We start from the raw sequence: 20,491 nt of genomic DNA, 5'->3' as shown, positions 1-20,491 counted from the left end.
AAACCAGCTGCCGTCTGTTATTCAGTAAAAACACATGTTATTTTTATGAACGATCTAGACTCAGTACATTGAAAACAGATAGGTAAATACAAAGAAAGACGATTGGGGATGTTTTTACATATTTTAAGTACAATTTCTGACGTTTTGGTTTGTTTACTTTTGTGGCTGTCAATTTGTTGAATTTTTTGCTGTTATTTTGTCGAATTTTTGCATTTTGAAATTTTTTATAGTACCTATACAAACAGTTGTTTTCACAACTAATTTTATGATAAGTTTATGTTATTTTACGATAAATTTTGACAACGTAAAAATAACCTCATTGTTGACACAGTTAAGGAATGCCTGTGTTTAATGTTCCGCCAAAGTGAATAAAATAACAAAAAGAAAATATGTTTTCGATTTTTTTATATAAATTGTTTATTTATTTATTAATCAATGATAATAAAATAATTTATTAAGCTACTTTAAATGTAGCTGTAACTATGCGCCAAAGTTTAAAAAAAATTTAAATTTGACATTCTACAGTGCGTCCATAAAGTAACGCATAAATTTATTATTTCGTAAACCGACGACTTTAAGTCAAAATTACGAAACAGGTCGATTTTTATTTTTAACTTACAATTTTTTGGCATATTTATCATACTAGTGACGTCATCCATCTGGGCTTGATAACGTAATCGATGAATTTTTTAGCTCATTTGAAAGGGTATTTAATTGTCTAATTACCAATACAAACTTTAGCACAATTATTTATACAGGGTGTCCAAAAATAATTTTTTAATTAAATTAATTGAGACAAAAAGAAGAATGTATGTAACTTACTTAATTAAAATTTCGTTTTACTTTTGTCAGAAAACAGGAATACATGTTTATTTGACAAATAATAAATATTGCTTTTCGCTTAAATTCAATGTTAGAGCTGCCACCCATCTGCCTCTTGACAGGTTAACATTACGCTTAAGTGAAAATCAATGTTTATTTTTTAAATAAAACATTTTTATGTTTTCTTACACCAACAAAATATATTTAGAATTAAACAAATTACATACATTCATCTTTTTGTACCAATTAATTTAATTTAAAATAATATTTTTTGGACACCCTGTATAAATAATTATATTAATGTTTATATTATTGAATAGAGAATTTACATGACCCCTATTCTCATTTAAAAAAATTATCGATTACGTCATCACGCCCAGATGGACGATGTCACTATTAGTATGATATGTATGCCAAAAAATCGTAATTTAAAAATAAAAATCGACCTGTTTCGGGATTTTTTCTTAAAGTCTCCGGTTTACGAAATAATGAATTTATGCGTTACTTCATGAACGCACAGTATTTATTTGATAACGTCAAATTTTATGCTATAACCCGTGATCGGAATAATACCAACTTTCTGTTACTCACTGTTGCGTTTAGTAAATTTCCGACTTATTTCGTATGCTTTAAATGATGACGCACGGGTGAAGACTCCGGAACTCAACTGTATATTCAGGTATTCCTTCTCCATTCTTATTTTTGTTGTTACAATCCTTTACGTTACGTATTAACACTCTTTGATCTGATTGTGGTATCTTTACTAGATTCGTATATATTCCCCTAATTTTGATTATCCCTTTCCTTGCTTTTTTGTTTTCGGTAGAGAGCATATGTCTTGTTTCTCTTTCAGCTCTTGGGTTATTTCTTGATTTCCTGTGTTGCGCGATCTAATGTTCCATGTTCCATCTGGGCTTTGGATTTTTTCTCCTGTCCTTATTTCTTGTCGTGGTCGTCTTCACATTATCAATCCGGTTCCGAGGCTTCACATTTTTTCTTTGAGCAGTATTCGTTTTTGTAGGTTGCTAACCTTGTCAATCACCTTCTACATTTTATCCGAGCTTGGGACCGGCAGTGTTGTAAATCATAGTTGTAACATTTAATTAATTATTGTGTGTAATATATGAATGAGAAATATAACTGTAGATTCTGACAATCACTACCTAAGCCACTACACAAAAGCTTCCTATTTTTAATATTCCTAATCTTCTTTTTTTTTTCAACAGAGATGGAGAAATTTCTCAAGCAGTGACTTGAGCGTCGACTTCGTTCTGGCTTACGACGATCAAGGTGAACAGGAAGATGTCGACAAGAGAGTCACGTTCGAGCAAAATTTGGAGTCTACGGGACTTTTACTGGAGAGAGAAGAGAACCAGAGAATACATTTCGTGAAGATACACGTCCCGAAGGATGTGACTATGAGATTCGCTGAGATATTGAAGTTGAGGTTGCCCATAAAAGATGTAAGTAATATTTTCATGTGTATTTAGTAGCATTCTTAGAAAATCTTCAATTATGTATATCTATTGTTGTTATATACGTTGTAAGTAATCAAATTAGCCCAGACTAACTCTGGAATTGAATGAACAACAAAATACGAGACAACTTCACACAAGAATACAATGTACCAACAGTCGAATAAATATGAGATAACGTAAATAATGGTATCATGAATACAACGCAAAGTAAAACAGCTTGGATGATAGATGAAATAATCGAAATTATGGAGGAAAGGAGGCTTAAAAAAGAAGTAATCCAGAGTATAAACTAAAGCTTCATTTAATTGGAAGAACAATCAATGAAGCGAAAGAGTTGTGGATGCGAGAAAGATTAGAGGAGCTGCAAGAATTGTAACAAAAACATGACATTGTATTGTATTGTAACACACATAAGAAAACAAAAGAACTTACTGGATTTAACTACGTATAACTACATTAAACACTGAATTTCACAAGAGGAATACACCCTTTAGACTTGTTTATTATTCGTCAACGTTATGAGTGCATTCCTCTTGTGAAACCAAGTACTTCTTTTGTTTTCTTATGTGTTTTCAATTCGTCATGTTTTTGTTACAATTGTAGCTTCTCACATTTTTCTCGCATCTACAACTCTTTCTTTACTAAACTACTAGAGATCGTTCCATCTAACGGTATGCGTCAGAAAGCTTACAGCAAATAGAACTGAAAGGTACATCTCTTATACCACCGTATGGTTGTCAATACTTGCAGCCAGTCCTAGTTTTATTGAGGACTAATGCTGGTGTGGACATTGTTTACTTCCTGTAACTCATTAAATAGGGTATAACTAGACGTGAATATATGGTATAGGGATACCATATTCACATTTTAACATAACATTTAAACATTATTACAAAACCTAACCTAACATAACCCAAGTTATTACAGTTATTATTGAGCACAAACAATAATAAATAAGTCATTATATTTTTTCTTATTGTTTGAGCGATTTTTTTCATTAATTCCATTTTTTCTACTCTTAAAGACATTCGATGACATTGCAAAACGAATTGTAAGTGTTAAGTGTGTATCTATGTGTGTGTTTATAGAAAGATTACTACTTCCAAGTAAAAAGTATGTCATAAAAAGATTCAAAGGCCAGTTACAGTGTATTTTTTAGTAATTTTAAGGGTTTTGACAATGTATTTCTTAAATTCAGTAGACTCTCTGTATAACGAACACGGGTATTACGAGGTTTCGCTTATAACGAGGTACATTAGGTGTTCCATAAAATTCCTATTGAACTGTAACACCTCTATAAAGAGGCATATTTGGTTATAACGAGGGAAAATGGGATCGAAAAACATGTTTCTGTACCTGTTTTTGGCGCGGTGACAGCTATAAATAAATACCCCAGCTGCCTGTATACAGAAATGCCTAAAATCTGTGTGCTTATCGAAGCCAGTGATGTAATAAACTCCACCGCCTGTCAACTTCTTTCTGTATATCCACAGACTCTTTTTCAAAAGCGCCATTCAAACACTATTTAGCATCTTATATTGCTTCACTATAGGAAGTTTAATGTTTTATAAAACTATGTATGCCTATGTACGCACAATATTATTGTTGTTTGATATAACGAGATCGGCTTATAACGATGTAATTAATCTGCCATTTCAGTTCTAGTTATAGAGGGAGTCTACTGTATATAATATTTGTGGATTATTTATGAATACTATATATTATTTTATAACGCGGTACACCCTTTAAGATAGGCAAATTGCCCTCACTCCCGGACTTAATTTTTTCATTTTTTTACGTTCTGTGCAATTTTGACCCTCCACTCCCTCCGCTCCTTCCGCCAAAACGTCATTTTTTCATTTTAATTTTTTTTTTAGGTGGTATGCAATCAACTTAAAATTGCGAGTCTTATTTTTTAATCACATTAAACGTAAAAATTAAAAAAATTGTATTTTGGATTGATAAATTTTACTTTATACTTGGAAGTATACCGCACCATGTTTTGCTTTATACTTACACATGTACCTATCTCACTCATAAACAATCAGATCTAATCATCATACATACACTAAACATTAATTAATCAATTAAAATGCACTAGCTGTGTCTCATTATCACTCGATTATCACTAGATTTTTAAGGTGTGTTTTATACGAAAAATGCATTAACTTTTTATGTTACAATATATTCAAAACTTCTAGAAATATAGGATAAAAAGTGTCGTCATATAACCTTCAGCCCGTTGTTACAGTAAAAATTTAGCGTTTAATTTGCATATTCTTTTATTTTATATTTTATTACGAGGGTATTCTAAAATGGCGCACACTCTCATTAACGCACAATATCATTTTTTATAAGGTCTCTACTGCAATATCAAATATAACAATATAAAATTTAATATTTCTTTCAGAAAGATCTCATTAATAAACTCAGGAAAGCCTGTGAAAGAGCTGTTATTTCCTGAACTAGTTATCGGTGATTCCCACTACCTATATCAACATCGGGATACTGACGGTCATAGACATATTAAGGGTAGACAAGACATACTGAGCAAAAAAGCGTAACGCGGAAGCAGTCGATCGGTGGTCTATCTATCTCTTTTAACCAAGCGATCCCGCGCATGTGACAAATATGGCTAGACCACTGAATTCTTAATATTGGCGTTACACCTCGATACACAGAGCGGCCCGTACATTGCCTAATCTACTAGTTATTATATCTATGCTGCCGGTTCCCTTATATTTAGAGGTATTCTGGTCAAGCACGGGATAACTTCAGTTCCGTCTGTTCCTGTCCCCATTGGAGACTTATCTTCGCTACTCATTTCTGTCCGTCTTGTCTTCTTTATTTAAGATCTTTCTCTCTTAAGTACTCTGTCACAGATTCTTTTCATCTTCATGTTGTTCTGAAGCTATTTTCTTGTGGCATTTTTGTAATTAACTAGTTTTGATGGGAAATAAGCCACAATTTTACTAAAAAAATGATTTTATTAACGTTTCGACGTCCAAATCGGATGCCGTTGTCAAAATACAAAAAATATTAATGAATTAAACAAAAATGTTGCTTAGTAAAAAATTCTTCTAATAATTTATTTAATCTGACTTAGATATTTATATCGGCAATTCAGACATATATTATACATTTTAAAGTAGAAGACCTTAACATGATATTGCCAATATTTATGAGTTGCGTTCCTGGGACGACTTTACTGAAAAATAGTTCATTCGATTACATGAAATCAACCCCAACTCAAGAATATCCGTCACAAAAAAATCATAACATGTGATCTGTCTTTAAAAAGACAACCACATGTAACGGTGACAGTAAAATTCTCGCATTAGAGATTCCATAGTCAATCACGAGGGACAACCAGGAAAAAACCTCGTGATACCATCCCGACGTCGTGAGTATTAGGTCTTACTTTTGCTTACTCTCAAAACTAATACCAAATTCTGACCTTAATATGTACATATGTTATTTTAAATTATGAATAATATTAATAATACATAGATATATATATAATACCAAAACATAAAATCTGTACTAGCTCGATATGTTATTGACTTACTAATCGTGGTATTTTCTTTCTATTGACTTCCTATTTCAGTATGGTAACCACATCCTACTGCATTCTACCGAGAAATTTGCGACACAATTGGTTTCATTTAGCATAATTAGAGCCGTTTCTTTGATTTTTCTCTTTTTACTATCTGTTTCTTTCAGGACTATACTTGAATCTTTCCACTGAACTCTATGTTCATTATCCCATGCATGTTGACATATTTGAGATCTATCAAATTCTCTATTTTTAATATAAAACTGATGTTCACTTATTCTAACGTTTAATGGTCTTGATGTTTCACGTAAATAAAATTGTTCGCATTCACAGGGTATTTTATAAATACAATTCTTTGTTCTTTCTTGTTCACTGTTAGGTTTAGTTTTAGATATAATAGATCTCAACGTGTTTGTTGTTATGAATGTTGTTGAAATGTTGTATCTTTTCATCTTCTTCTCGGTTTTCCTCTACCTCTATTTCCCTCAGCTTCTGCTCTATCCTTCGTCCCCCATAGTTCTCATTTCTACGTTTGACGTGACCAAACCATTGTAGTGTTTGTTGTTGAACGTATTTTTGAGATTGTAGACACCCCGACTCTTTCCCTAATCACGTCGTTCCTTATCTTCTTCGTCATCCTTTCCAGTTTACCCAACACTCACCGTAACATTTTTATTTCAGATACCTCCATCTTTTTTTCCTGAACTCTCTTTATAGGCCACATTTCACAGCCGTACACCAACGGAGGTCACACCTCACCATATACCTTTCTGTTCCGCCCTTCACCGATTTTCGATTACAGAGTACCCCGCTCATTGGTTTCCAGTACCAACCAGTAATTTCCCTGTTGGCGATCTAGGGTACTATTTCCGGTATGTAGGAACCAAGGTAGGTATTTATATATTCTCCTACTCATCTTAGTTTTCCCCAATTTCTTTCTGTTCCTCCCAGCCATGTATACTTCGTTTTCGACCTGTTCACTTTTAGTCCTCCATCTTCAATAGCTATTAATTCTCCAACCCTCCAAATTCTTCAACATTTCTTTGCTCTCTTCCACTATTTCATCTTCAAAGAGCTTTAACCAAGAACCCCTTCCTTACCTTCTCTGTCAGTTTCTCCGTAATAAGCTTAAACAGCTAGGGATTCAGTGAAGAACCTTTATTCTAGCCAACCGTCACTGGAACTGTCGATTAATCCTACAGGAGTCCTTACTTTGATGTCCTTCACGAAACTTACGTACTTCTCAAGAGCCCACTTCTTCCTCATATATTACCATAGTTCTTGTCTAATAACTGTGTCGTACTCATTCTCAAAATCTATTACCAAATGAAGTTCTTTTCTTCTCTCATTGCGTGATAAATTAACTTTATCTCTCCTAAGTTACTACTACTATAGTGATACCATCACGCTATCCCTCCATGCATTGCGCATCCTTTCTTCCTCATATATATTCTACTCATTTGCCACAACACATCAACTCCTGGCCCTACTGTACTGCCCGGCTATTCTTCATCCTATTTAAAGCCTGGGCCTAGATTCCGTGCACTGTAGATTCCGTGCAAAACTAGAAAATAATTCAATTAAAGCTAAAAATTCATATATTTTGATATTCAAATATCGATAGAAAGCGACATGTAGATATCTACAGTGCACGGAATCTAGGCACTGGTCAACCTCATCTCTCCTTATCCCCGGTATTACATTCTCAGTTGGGGTCGCGCAATCTCTCTCTCTCCTCTGGTTTCCTTCATTTAGCAACTTTCTGAAACATTCATACTATATTTGCTTTATTTAAACATCGGATCTTAACACTCTTCCATCCGCACTCTTAATCTAACACACATGAGTCAAGTGTTAAGTTAGTTGATGACTTGTACCTTGCTTTAGAAATGCTGTGTAACCTTTTCATCCCCGGTTTCCAACTCTTCATACAACTTTGGTTTCCAACTCTTCATACAACTTTGCAGACGATCTTTCCTTAGCAGTAGCTACAGCGTGCTACTTTTCATACTTCTTTCTAGTATCTTTCTTCTCCCTAACCTTCTGTGGCACTTCACCATTCGACCACCAAGTTTCTTTGTCCCTTTACCAGATATTTTACATAGGAACATATAGGATTTTACATATTTAGGAACAGACTTATAATATGGGATTGCTGAACTCCGAATATACCTCACCGTGGAGTGTGCTATTCTCACACACATGAAAGACGTGTATGTTTGGAAAACATTTAGACATATCCATTATTTGAGGTGATAATGAATGAAGGGAATGAGGGATGAATATTGATACTGCAATAGATACTATTGTTATTCGTAGGTGAATGTTGTGGGGGTTGTGGAATATTCAGACTTTTTCATAATGCAGGAGGTACTGTGAGGCGCACTATGCTTCGTTTGATGTGTGAATTCTGAGTTTTCGCTTTGGCTTAATTACTCTGCGACATCTAGCTTTCGATGATCGTGAGCTCTTCCTAACTATATTTAGTATACAATGTTTGTTTGGCTTGTGCTGGTTTTTATTTCTTGATGACCTAGTTTTTTTTTGTTTTTTGTGAGGTATTTTGAGTTATGAGGAGATTTTTAATATCGTTTAATTTAGCTGAAGTCGAGAAGAAATAAAAAGTATAGGTTTATCCTTCTGATCGCAACTGCCACTGACTTCAATTATTACCAGGTATTCAACATATTGACAGGCTGTAAATACGATATGTGGCAAAATAAACAGTACTGTTATGCGTATCCCTCAAACATGTATGTGGCATGTGCCGAAACGTACTGAGTGGGTTCCCAACGTCGTTATAACGTATGTGAATCTCGTGTTAATGTTAGATGCTTCAAGATGGTACTCAGTTTTGCAGAATTTTTTTTTTTTATTTTGGAGTGCTATATTTTCTGCCATACGGAAAAGGCCACGAAAATGATCCAAGCTTAAAATGTACAATGGTTTCTGCAGGATGGGGCAACCTGTCACACGGCCAGTGAGTCTTCGACTACTGGCACTACTGGTCGATGATTTTGGGAGATCGCCACTCACCAGACCTAACGCCACCTGATGCGTACATATGGGGAATGCTGAAGGGGGCAGACCGATTCACTATCTGACATTCTGAAATTGTGGACTTGATTGTGGACAATGTCGTCGTGAATAATGTTTGCAAGGCTTTATCATGTATACTAAATAATATATATTATAAGTAATCATAAATATTTCAATATTTATTTCAGTACTGTTTATTTTGCCGCATACTGTATTTGCCATTATAAACAAATTTAATAGACATTTAAACAAAAATACTCCTTTTCTTTTGCTGTCTTTCTAAATTGCTCTCTCACATAGTTCGTAATAGCTCTTTATTAACTTATTACTTAAATTAAATCTAGGTGACATTGTTTTGCCGATTTTACTCCTATAGACATACATATATTTTTAATTTTTCTCCATTCTTTTTTAGGAAGAACAATGTCCTCTTAAGGATAATATAATAACCAAAACTGCCGTGAAAATCTTACAAAGATTCAATGTGATGTTAGATCCCGAAAAGTTTCCTGTCAAGAAATACCAACTTACAGCCGAGTTTAACAAGGATAAAAATTATTTGTAAGTATAGTTATGTCCGCTATTTTAATAAATTTTAGAGATATTTGATATTTTTACATATAGAAAGAACTAAATTGACATTTATAATTCTACCTTTTACAGATTTGATATAGATGATCCCGATTTCTTCAATACCTCTGTAAAAATAACTGTAGTCTCGTATATATTAGAACGAGAAAAGTTTGGAAAAGAGGACCAAGATAAGGGAATTAAAAGACTGATAGCTGAAAACGTTTACAAAGCCGCTTATCCATTACACGATGTAAGTATTTTCTTCTTGTTCTATTTATATTCTTAGTTAGACATTTATATTTCTAGAATATGTGAAGATAGATATAACGGACTTTCTAAAACGGTTCATCTTAAGGTCGTGAAAAGTCTTCTCTTCTTTCTTCTTCTTACATTAGGCCTTAGACATGCTTTTGTCCGATCTAAAGGTTGTAATCGTATTTATAATGTTGACTGCCAGCTAGCTCGTCATGTTTTAAAGGGTCTTCCTGGTAGTCTGGTGCTTGTTGATCTTAAATATTTTGTTATTCAGGATATACTCTAACAATCCATTCGTCTACCAAGTTGGTTTCATTCCCATCTTTTCCAACGTACAATATCATATATACCGGGTGGTGAATTGGAAACGGGCCATAGGAAATTCAATGTAAAATTTTAAAGTGTTGAATTCCTGCTTCCCTAATTATTTTGCATCAAAACACATGTGAAACTATTTGTAGAGGATTGAAATCTGTATTGAAATCAACTGTTAAAATTGTTCTACGAATTAAACATGTTCCAAAATTTTGTAAAAATATAATAAATTTTTGACAGACTCACGCCAAAGTTAGGCCACACACAGTGCCATAATGTTTATCGGTTGCGTTCGGTTACAATAAAGTTATTCAATATTAACAATATTTGAACTGTAAAAATGTTTATTTTCTCATTTTTTGTTAAAATTGATAAGATATCCTCAGTTGAGGAGAAAGTATTAATAATAAGGATCTTTTATTCAGTCAATAGTGTGCGCACTGTCAGTTAAATAATAACGTGGGCATAACTTTTACACACATACCTATCTACTGTGGCAAATGTAGGTATTTTTCAAAATTTTGGAATGTGTTTAAATCGTAGAACAATTTTAACTTTTGTTTTTAATGCAGATTTTAATCCTCTACAAATAGCTTCTCATGACTTTTGAAGTAAAATAATTAGGGAAGCAGGAATTTAACAGTTTAGAATTTTACATTGAGTTTCCTATGGCCCGTTTTACGATTCACCACCCTGTATATGTTCCAGTATCCTCTTATTTGGTTTTTGGTATTCTACCTCTTAATATTTTCCCAGCAATTGATTTCCAGGCATTTCTGACGTTCTAAGTATTACCTCTGTTTCTGCTGTATCTGCTCTAGTTTCTGCCACATATACTCTAATGCCCCATATACTCTAATCTCTTAAATCCAGAGACTTGTTCGATTATCTCATCTTTAATTACAAATTGTTATTCTTTTGAATCGTCTGGCTATCTATAGTTTATTTATTTTGACAAAAGCCTTGGTGCTCCTCACTGATTACTTATTTTCCGGTAATGTTATTAGCAAAAATCCTGAAACGCAGTTTTAGAGATGTGTTGAGCAATCTGATTGTACGATAAACGATGAGCTATTTACTATTTCCATTTTTGTGAATGGATATGGTAATTGTGGTCTTCCACTAATTCGTTACATCGATACAAGTTTCATGAAAAAGTACATAATATTATACAGTTTCATTTGCCGTTTGTCCACCGTATTTTAAGAGAACTTTTGATATGTCTTCGCATCCTGGAATTTTTCTTTACATAAGTTATCCCGGATTTTTTCTTTTGCGATTTCTATGTTACTTTCATCGTCACTTTCTGCTCCTGTTTACATTTTCTCCACTGGTTGTGTAGATTATTATAAAGATCTTCCCTTTCTTTTCCGGTTTGCTTATGCTTAGAGAATAAACTGATACAATGTTGAGTTTGCTGTTTTCCAGAATCAGTGTCATTTTCAGATTCTATTACTACTATATGCGATATCTTCTAAGTCGGTTTCAAATTTTTCGTATAGTCAAGATCTGACACCTAAGCTTGTATGGTATCCTTTGTGGTTTCCGTTGGAAATGGATCCCAAACCCGGATAAGAGTTACATTCACAGAAGTAATTACAATCTACTCGGTAAACCACAAACAGCTCATTTCTATTTTTTTCGTAAAAGAAAACAAACTAGTTTTTTAATGAAAGTAACTATAAAACAATTTTTTTTTTTGTTTCAGGGCGACCTCCACGATAGAACCTCTCAACGCAAGCTCCTCCTCGACGAATGGGCCTCCGTGTCGAAGTTCATCAAGTACCAACCCCTCGACGAAGTCAAAGAATACTTCGGCGTCAAATTCGCCCTGTACTTCGCATGGCTGGGATTCTACACCCACATGTTGATTCCCGCTTCCATAGTGGGCATTCTGTGCCTTATCTACGGTGCTGCAACCCTCAGTTCGGACAGTCTGAGCAGGGACATTTGTGCTGCCGCGAACGTTACTATGTGTCCGAGATGTGATAAATTTTGTGATTACTGGAACTTGCAGGAGAGCTGCACGTACGCGAAAGTGCAGCATGTGATCGACAATCCTGCGACGATTTTTTTCGCCGTGTTTATGTCGTTTTGGGGAACTTTGTACCTGGAGCTCTGGAAACGGTAAGTTACTGCTTCTTAAAACACTTTAATCATTTAAAATTTAAAAGATTGGAAATTTATCGCAATTTTTTCAAATGGAATCAGATGTCAACTTCTTATTGTGCCGTCTGCTAACGAAGGTTGGCGATGACTTCTTTAAACGCTTCCCTATCTTTTGCAACGTGAAATTTCTGTTCAACATTGAGGTTAATCCAATCTCTGATATTCCTCAACCAAGATTTCTTCTTTCTTCCCTCTACTCTTCCTTGCATGATGACGTGTAGCAGAGAGTATTAATCGTTACGAAGTATGTGGCCCAGATACGATGTTTTTCTTATTTTAATTGTGTTCATGAGCTTTCTGCCATGCCCAATTCGTCTTAACACTACTTCGTTTGAGTTTTTTGCAGTCCAAGGAATTTTCAGAATACGCCTATACAGGGTGTCCAGAAAATCTACAGACAAACGAAGACAGAAGATTCCTCATTTAATTTTAAGACAATTTAACCCAATTCATCTAGTCCGAAACTGTTTCCTAAAGGAACTAGAGCTAGAGCTATTTGAAGATGGCGCCTGGTAATTAGTTTTTCTTAAATATCTCCAGAACGCTTCTATTTAGAAAAACGAAAATTGGTACACATATTTATCTTCCAGAGATAAATTGATTCCATCTATTGCAAATTTCTAGTACCAGTCATAGGCGTCCGTTTTCGGTAAGGCAACAGTTATATTATCGCATAACTTTTTCGTTATTAATTTTTACGCATTTTTGAGTCTGGACTATTAAAATGTAAGGTATTATAGTTTTAAAACATACTCTTAGTTTAAGTCGATAGGATACACCGTTTTCTAGAAAAATCGATTTGAAAATTTTTCGTTTTTTGAATATAAAAAAAACTATTTAGAAAAACGAAAGCTGGTACGTTTATTTATATTCCAGAGATGAATCGATTTTATTAATATCGAATTTCTAGTACCAGTCATATGCGTCCGTTTTGGGTACGTCAACGGTTATTTTATCGCATAACTTTTTTGTCTATAATTTTTAAGAATTTTTGACACTAATTAAATTATGAGGTATTCTAGTACTAAAAGTTACTCTTGCTTTAAATTGGGAAAATACACCGTTTTTTTAAATTTTTTTTTCAACTTTTTTTTTTAATTTCAGGAAACGAAAAATTTTCAAATCGATTTTTCTAAAAACGATGTGTTCTACCGACTTAAAGCAAGAATACCTTTTAGTACTAGAAAACCTCACAATCTAATTATCCAGTATTAAAAATGCTTAAATGTTAAAGACAAAACAGTTATGCGATAAAATAACCGTTGCCCCACCCAAAACGGACGCCTATGACTGGTAGTAGTAATTCACAATGGATGGGATCCATCTATTATCTCTAGAAGATAAATATGTGTACCAATTTTCGTTTTTCTAACTAGAAGCATTCTGGAGGTATTTAAAAGAAAAACTAATTACAAGACGCCATCTTCAAAGAGCTCTACTAGGAAGCATTTTCGGACTTAGAAAGCATTTTCGGACTAAGTGAATTTGTTTAAATTGTCTTAAAATTGTCTTTAAATTGTCTTCGTTTGTCGGTAGAGTTTCTGTATAGCCACATTTCGAATGTCTCCAATTTTTTTACAGATTGGGCTCTCAGAGTCTAAGCTTCTACCCCATCTAGTAGTTGCGACCAAACATACCATTAGACGAAAATCAATCTGATCTTTTTCTTCTTCTGCCACTCCGATCGGAGATTGGAAATCATCTAGGCTATCCTGACGTTGTTTACAGCTGACCTGAAGAATTCATTAGTGGTGCAGCCAAACCACTCTCTCAAATTCAGCAACCATGGCATTCTTCTACGGCCTTGATTCCGTTTTCCTTCTATTTTTCCTTGCATTATATTTTGAAGTAATGCGTATTTATGTTCTCTCATCAGGTGACCCAAATATTCGAGTTTCGAGGCTCAATCTGATTTGTACTCAATTTCTTATTTGTAAACATTGACTTGTATTTTATAAATCATTTTCGAGCTATTTCTATTCTGACCTTTATTTCTTCATCTTGATCTAACTGTAAGTTTATACTTGCTCAGAGGTATTTATATTCGTGACCATCTCTAAAGGCTGTATGACACTATGCATTTTCTTGTATCGTTTCTGATATCGTTTCTGATATGTCAAAAAAATGCATAGTGTCATACACAGATACAAGAAACGATATCAGAAACGATACAAGAATTTGTGTCAGACACAGATTCTTGTACAAGAAATGCGCCAATTTCTGCGCAAAGAGCAAAAACGTAAAACCTGCTGGTAAAACATCTAAATGTCATAATGGCGGCTGAAAATGGGATCATATGTCTTGATGAATTTAATAGGGAACTTGCACATTTTTTTTATTACATAATAATGTTCAGTTTTGTATAAAAATGAGATATCCAAAGTTTCACGCTTCAAAAACTCATAATAACTTAGAAGTACAAATTTAAAGTCTTCTTTATCTTAAAATAGTTCAAACGACCCGTGACGTCACAGAGTTTAACTATGTGGTTCAGTTTATGGTTATATTTACGTATATTCTTCTTCTTCTTCTTTAGTTTATTGGCCTCCACCTACTTGGGTTTTTAGCCAGATCGTCGTCGGGGAATAAAGGAAAAATATTTATATTCTAATGACATTTATCGTATGTCATTGTAATAAAATATACCAGTTTGTTGAGATTGCAATGTGATACAGTTTTTGAAGGAAAGGAAAGAAGGTTTACTATTGAAAATAAAACCATTTTGTAAAAGTACAAATTTTCTATATGAATAGTTCAAACGATCAAAAATATTTGTAACGTCACATAACTGTATTTCTACTGACGTTTAAAATGTCTAATTTAAAATTATATATACAATTGGTGTAGAATGTAAACATACAACCCCGTGACGTCACGACGCGTTTTGGGGTGGCTGGTATTAAGTTGAATTTTTAGTCGTCTTTAGGGGCCAAACGAAAGACAAACAAAACTTTTTTATTTTTGATACAGGTTCTAAATTATGTTCTGTTGTGATTTATACCATTTTTTTCGAATTTAAAATTTTATGCAAGTTCCCTATTGTGTTTTTGTAGGTATTATTTATAAATCTTTTATTGATACTTAATATACCGTTTGGTGTGGACTACTGTTCTACTAATAACCATATGTATATTTAGCTCCTAAATAGTAGAGTTCAAACTATAACTGGGTTTTATGTTACATAATTTTTTAATAGAGAAAAATACAATAGTTCCTAATTTGGATCAAACTGAAGATAATTCTAATGCAAATATTTTAGCACAAATATCAAAACAAAATAAAAACACAAATAATCAACCTCAAACAGTCAACGTAAAAATTCTGGTTAACATTAAAATGTTAAATTTATAAGTTTTTAAAAGTTAATAAATTTTATAAAATCCTTAAAATCAGCTGTAGACGCAGTACTACCATACCAATGTAACGTGACACAGGGTGACAAACAAAATTTCGACCAATCACATGCCGAATTTCATACAATTTTCGATACAAGAACTTGCATAGTGTCATACAGGACACAAATGTACGTACAAGAAACGATACAAGAAAAAGTATATAACTTTCTAATATCAGAAACGATATTAGAAATGATATAAGAAAATACATAGTGTCATACATCCTTAACGGTTTACCTTTCAATGTCAGATGTATGTTGTCAACAAAGTTTTTCGAGATCACCATGTATTTGGTTTTATCTATATTCATTAATCCCATCTTTTTGTTTTCTCCGTTAATGATTTCTAGAGAATTTGTAAATCGTTTATATTCCCTGCAATATTTGCGATATCGTCAACTGAGATGTCAACTATTTGTATTGATATTTGACTAACCTATAATTTTAATTTATAAATCTAAAAACTAAAGACATCTTAGATATCAGCAGTGGTATCTTAGTTCTTCCTACAGTCTTCTTTGTAGTCAGAGTTCGTTCAACGATCTTTAATTGCATTATAAGCTGTAAGAACTCATATATTATGCCTCTAGAGACGTGGCCAAGGAACTTAAGATTTCTCTTCTTTATTTCCTGCCTAGAAATGTAATTTCATGTTTAAGCGGGCCGGATAGCTCAGGCGGTAGGAAGTCTGACTTCCACGCAGGTAGGCCGGGGATCGAATCCCAGCGCCGGCGAGAACATCTCTAGACATTTTTAAAAATGTCCATAGGCCACATCGCCTCTTTGCTTCAATAAGGTGTTAAGTTAAAAAGTACAATTTTACAGGAGCCTCCTTTTTAACTTACAAAAAATTATTGTCTCCAAAGCAATGCATTTTTATAGTCCATCTAATATTAACTATAAATGTTAACTACTTACGTCTCTGAAAATGTTCAATAGGCCTGATGATGTAATAAATTTAGCGAAAAATTTGCATATTTACAAAAAATGTGATAATATGTCACACTTTTCCTGCAAAAATGTAATAAGATGAATGTTACAAACTGACTTGTCACGTTGTTGATGATATTATTTTTGTTATGTTACTGGGTTATACAATAAACAAACGTTGTCGAAGTAAAAGATTTTAAATTTGAGAATATGTTCTTTATTGAAAAATTGTAACGATAACAAACAATATTAGAATTACAAGGCGAAATTAAACTGGAATAATTCTTAAATTAAAACTATTTCTTAAAGTTATTTAATAATGCGTAAAAGCTTAAACTCTAAACTAACTAATTTCATTAATTTACGAAAATGTAACACTTAAAATGTTGTCTTTGTCAAAACAAGCAAAAATACGTGACTTTTAAAACTAAACGATTCATAAAATGGCCTGTGATATCTTGGAATTAGGATTTTATTAACCAAATCCAGGAGATCCGCTTTTTTATTATCGGGCATACCTGGTTTTGCGCTGTATGCATCTCTCAATTCCAAATTCTTGCTCTTTTTCTCTTTATTAATAACTATTGCTTTCTTAAATTGTTTGTCAGCGTATGAATTTTTAAAAAATATAGCATCGGTTCGCTTTTTTTAAGTTGATTCACCTTTAAACCTGCTAGTTTTACTGTCTCATTATGTTCATCTTTCAGTAAAGAAAAGTTAATTAGAGCCGTTACATAGGGCTGCATCTTAATTGACGTTTAATTTCTCTCAATTTGAGAATGAGCAGGATCTCTCTCGTTTTGGGTGTGCCCTTTTATCAAATATTTATGCGTTACTGAGTTAAGATTTTCAATTGTTTTTACTGTGTATAGATACATACAGGAAATAAATTTATTTTTTTTCTGGCCTGCACAATTATCAGAATATAACACAACGTCCAAATTGTTGACTGTTTCTGAAACTTTCTTAAGGTATTTGTAAACACATGTACCGATTTCATTCACAACTCTATGGGCGTTTGACTCATCCCAAACATAGCTTTCAACACAGTTATTCTGAATGTTGTATATGGTTGAATTAAAAATATTCAATGTCGATTTATAGTAGCAGACCGAGATCTCCCTTTTGGGGCATTGGAACACTACTTTCAAGTCATACACTGCGACCAGAATTGTATTGTCTTTTTTATCATTTTCTTTCTCTATATGTGAGAGAACTTCATGACATCCGCAATTATATTTCATTGCTGAAATGCTGCTGGCTCTATTTTTCTTCTTTAAGGCCGTCTCAATAGGCCGGTTATTAATTGCTAAAGTATTTTTAAAAAATAGTTTACACACTCTAGTCTTTACACCAGCAACAATTAAAAAGAAAGCGTTATTATTGTCACGAGAAGGTGCAACATTCCCATCGGCATCCATTTTAAGGTAATGATATTTTGGGACGACTACTGCAACACTCTTTGCGATAAACTACCACTGTTTTCGATGTTTCCTAAATCCCAGTATTCTTTAAATAATTGCAAACGTCGCTCCTCTGTGATATTTGACCGACATTTGAAAGCACAACTTTTTCTGCAAGGTGGTTTCAATGTACATTCTGGAATGGATTTCTTTGCCTTTAGTGTTTGATAAGATTTTCCACAATTTCTCAGTTTCTTTACTACATTTTTTTGCCAATTATCTTCTTGTCTTCGTCTTTTCTTTCCTATTTTATTTTGACTACAATCTGGATTTGTTAACTTCTGTTGAGGGGCGCTTATATTTTCCTTATCAGACGGTTTACTTTGTAGTGGTATAAGGTTATTAAGTATCATTTCATGATCTTCCCTAGGTGGCTGATTCACATTTTCACATAAAAAATTGTCTTGATTTCTTATGCTAATAGGTAAATCTTATTCGTCAGAACATGAAGCATTTCTTCGATTACGATGTCTTAGTTCTGCATCTCCATAGTCTGGGTCTTTTACGGAGTCGTCGCTATCTGTATAGAAAATTATGGTTAGAATATTACCAGAATGAGGTAAAAGAAAATGAAATGCTTTTGATTACATTGAATAGAATATTACTGAAATTAGTTAAAAAAATGAAATGCTTTTGATTACATTGAAATGACCATTAATTGAATACATAAAATTACCTTCACTGAAAGGGCTTGATGAGTTGGTTGACGAGTCACTAGACGAACTACAGCTAGTCGAATCACAACGACTACGATTCGGAAATGTTAAGTCAACTTTTCCTTCTGTTAACAATGAGTCCTCTATGTTTGAAGTTCCATTCTGTATGTTTTATGTTGTGCCATTATCTAAAAAACGGTACGTTTAATTTAATAATAGTATATAATAGAAGATAAGAATAAAACAAGAAAATAATAGTAATAACTGCCATATACGTAAACCTGTTAGGCATACCCTACCTAACACAGATATTTAAATTTTACACAAGTTATCGGTCAATCATAGCCAGAATCGGCGATGAATGACAACAAAACCTATCGTCTAATGGGTGCCTAAATACTTCGTAGATAACTAAAACTTACATACCTGTCTTAGTCATTAGAACAGGAATGTTCGATTTCTCGGTTGCCATTGCAAGTTCAAGGATCCTCTTAGATCACGATTCCATCTGAAAAAATAAGTACATACTAGTTATTTATTTTAGTATAAACAATGTAATATTCAAAAATATTCCCCATAAAAATAATGTTTTTTTCTGGAAGAACGAAACATCAGAATGTAACTTGAACTTGTTTTTTTGTACTGGGAAAACTTTTATCATATACAACGTGGTGTCCTTAGATAACACAAAGCAAAGTTTATATATTTTCAGCAACAGTGTGACACGAAGGTATATACCAATTCACACTCCATGGACATTTTTCAACAACACTGTTTTAAAATAAACATATCACACTATAGAATCAAAAAATATTATTGAATGAATACATACCTTTGCAATCACAATGTAATATCGTCGTGATATCACTTTTTTGTCGAAAAACTAGGCTTCGCTTGCGGAATGACAACTGTCTTGTCTCGTTTTTGAAGCCAAGCACTCGGAAGAAAGAGATAACGTGATATCGCAATGTAGCACCGTTCCGCTGTTTCTTTTCCTCATACATTTGCTATTACTCACTGAATAGATACCGCGTTTTTGGAGAAAATAAAGTTTGACACGGCGGTTTTAATTATCAAATAAAAAAAATATTGAGTTTTTGGACTTGTCACGTTATTGAAGCAAAGAGGCGACATGTCGATTCAGCCTGAATAAAATTAGTACTTTGGGTAAAACTAGGGGTAATAATAGGCGGTTTAAACGTAGCACTGACCCTGTTACCTTCCTTGTATAAACGTAGGCCCTAGATATAGCAGACTACCCTGCTAGAATCCCAAAACCTCGTTAGCGGTATAAAACGGTAGACGGTAAACGGTAGACTATTATTATTATTATTATTGATTTCAGGTTCAGTATTCACTCTTTTCAGCACTGCCTGATTTGTGACTATCCGTCCAAGAAACTCTGAGAACACGCCTGTAGACTCACGGTTCAAAAGCCTCTGTCTTTTTAAGGAGTTCCTTCTAAGAGTCATAGAAAGATACGGTGCTGTCAACAGTTTTATCATTTTATCAAACCGTGCGCCATACTAACCATAGTATTCAATTTTGTAGGTATAGTGCCGAGATAGCCCACAGATGGGGCCTCACAGGTTTCGACCTGCAAGCCGAGCCACCCAGACCGGAATACTTACTAAAGTTAGCCAACGCTAAAAAGAAGAAACTCAACGTCGTTACGCAACTCCAAGAGCCGGTGGTTCCTTTCTGGAGAGTCAAATTGCCGTCTCTCATTCTAAGTTTTTCCACAGCTTTCTTCTGTACGCTGATAACACTCGGTGTAGTGACGGGAGTGGTCGTCTATAGGATGTCAATCGTTACTTCTGACTTTCTCCATAGGTACGTTT

General features: G+C 33.7%; 1 protein-coding gene across 8 annotated transcripts in view; it reads left to right on the top strand.

Moving 5' to 3' along the window:
- The window catches only part of LOC126885870 (anoctamin-2-like), a 106,516-nt gene that overhangs the window by 42,130 nt on the left and 43,895 nt on the right, over nucleotides 1–20,491 (top strand). For 6 of the 8 annotated variants that reach the window (XM_050652656.1, XM_050652691.1, XM_050652680.1 and 3 more), the window contains 6 exons: nucleotides 2,049–2,285; nucleotides 3,325–3,351; nucleotides 9,311–9,456; nucleotides 9,559–9,718; nucleotides 11,747–12,165; nucleotides 20,202–20,483. In XM_050652656.1, coding sequence (XP_050508613.1) covers nucleotides 2,049–2,285; nucleotides 3,325–3,351; nucleotides 9,311–9,456; nucleotides 9,559–9,718; nucleotides 11,747–12,165; nucleotides 20,202–20,483 — 1,271 coding nt within the window. The remainder of the gene's footprint in view (nucleotides 1–2,048; nucleotides 2,286–3,324; nucleotides 3,352–9,310; nucleotides 9,457–9,558; nucleotides 9,719–11,746; nucleotides 12,166–20,201; nucleotides 20,484–20,491) is intronic. The other 2 variants (XM_050652670.1, XM_050652685.1) reach the window with 1 other exon arrangement.

Source organism: Diabrotica virgifera, chromosome 1 (genome assembly GCF_917563875.1).
Source record: "Diabrotica virgifera virgifera chromosome 1, PGI_DIABVI_V3a".
Taxonomy (NCBI): domain Eukaryota; kingdom Metazoa; phylum Arthropoda; class Insecta; order Coleoptera; family Chrysomelidae; genus Diabrotica; species Diabrotica virgifera.
This window is presented reverse-complemented; position numbering and strand designations above follow the sequence as displayed.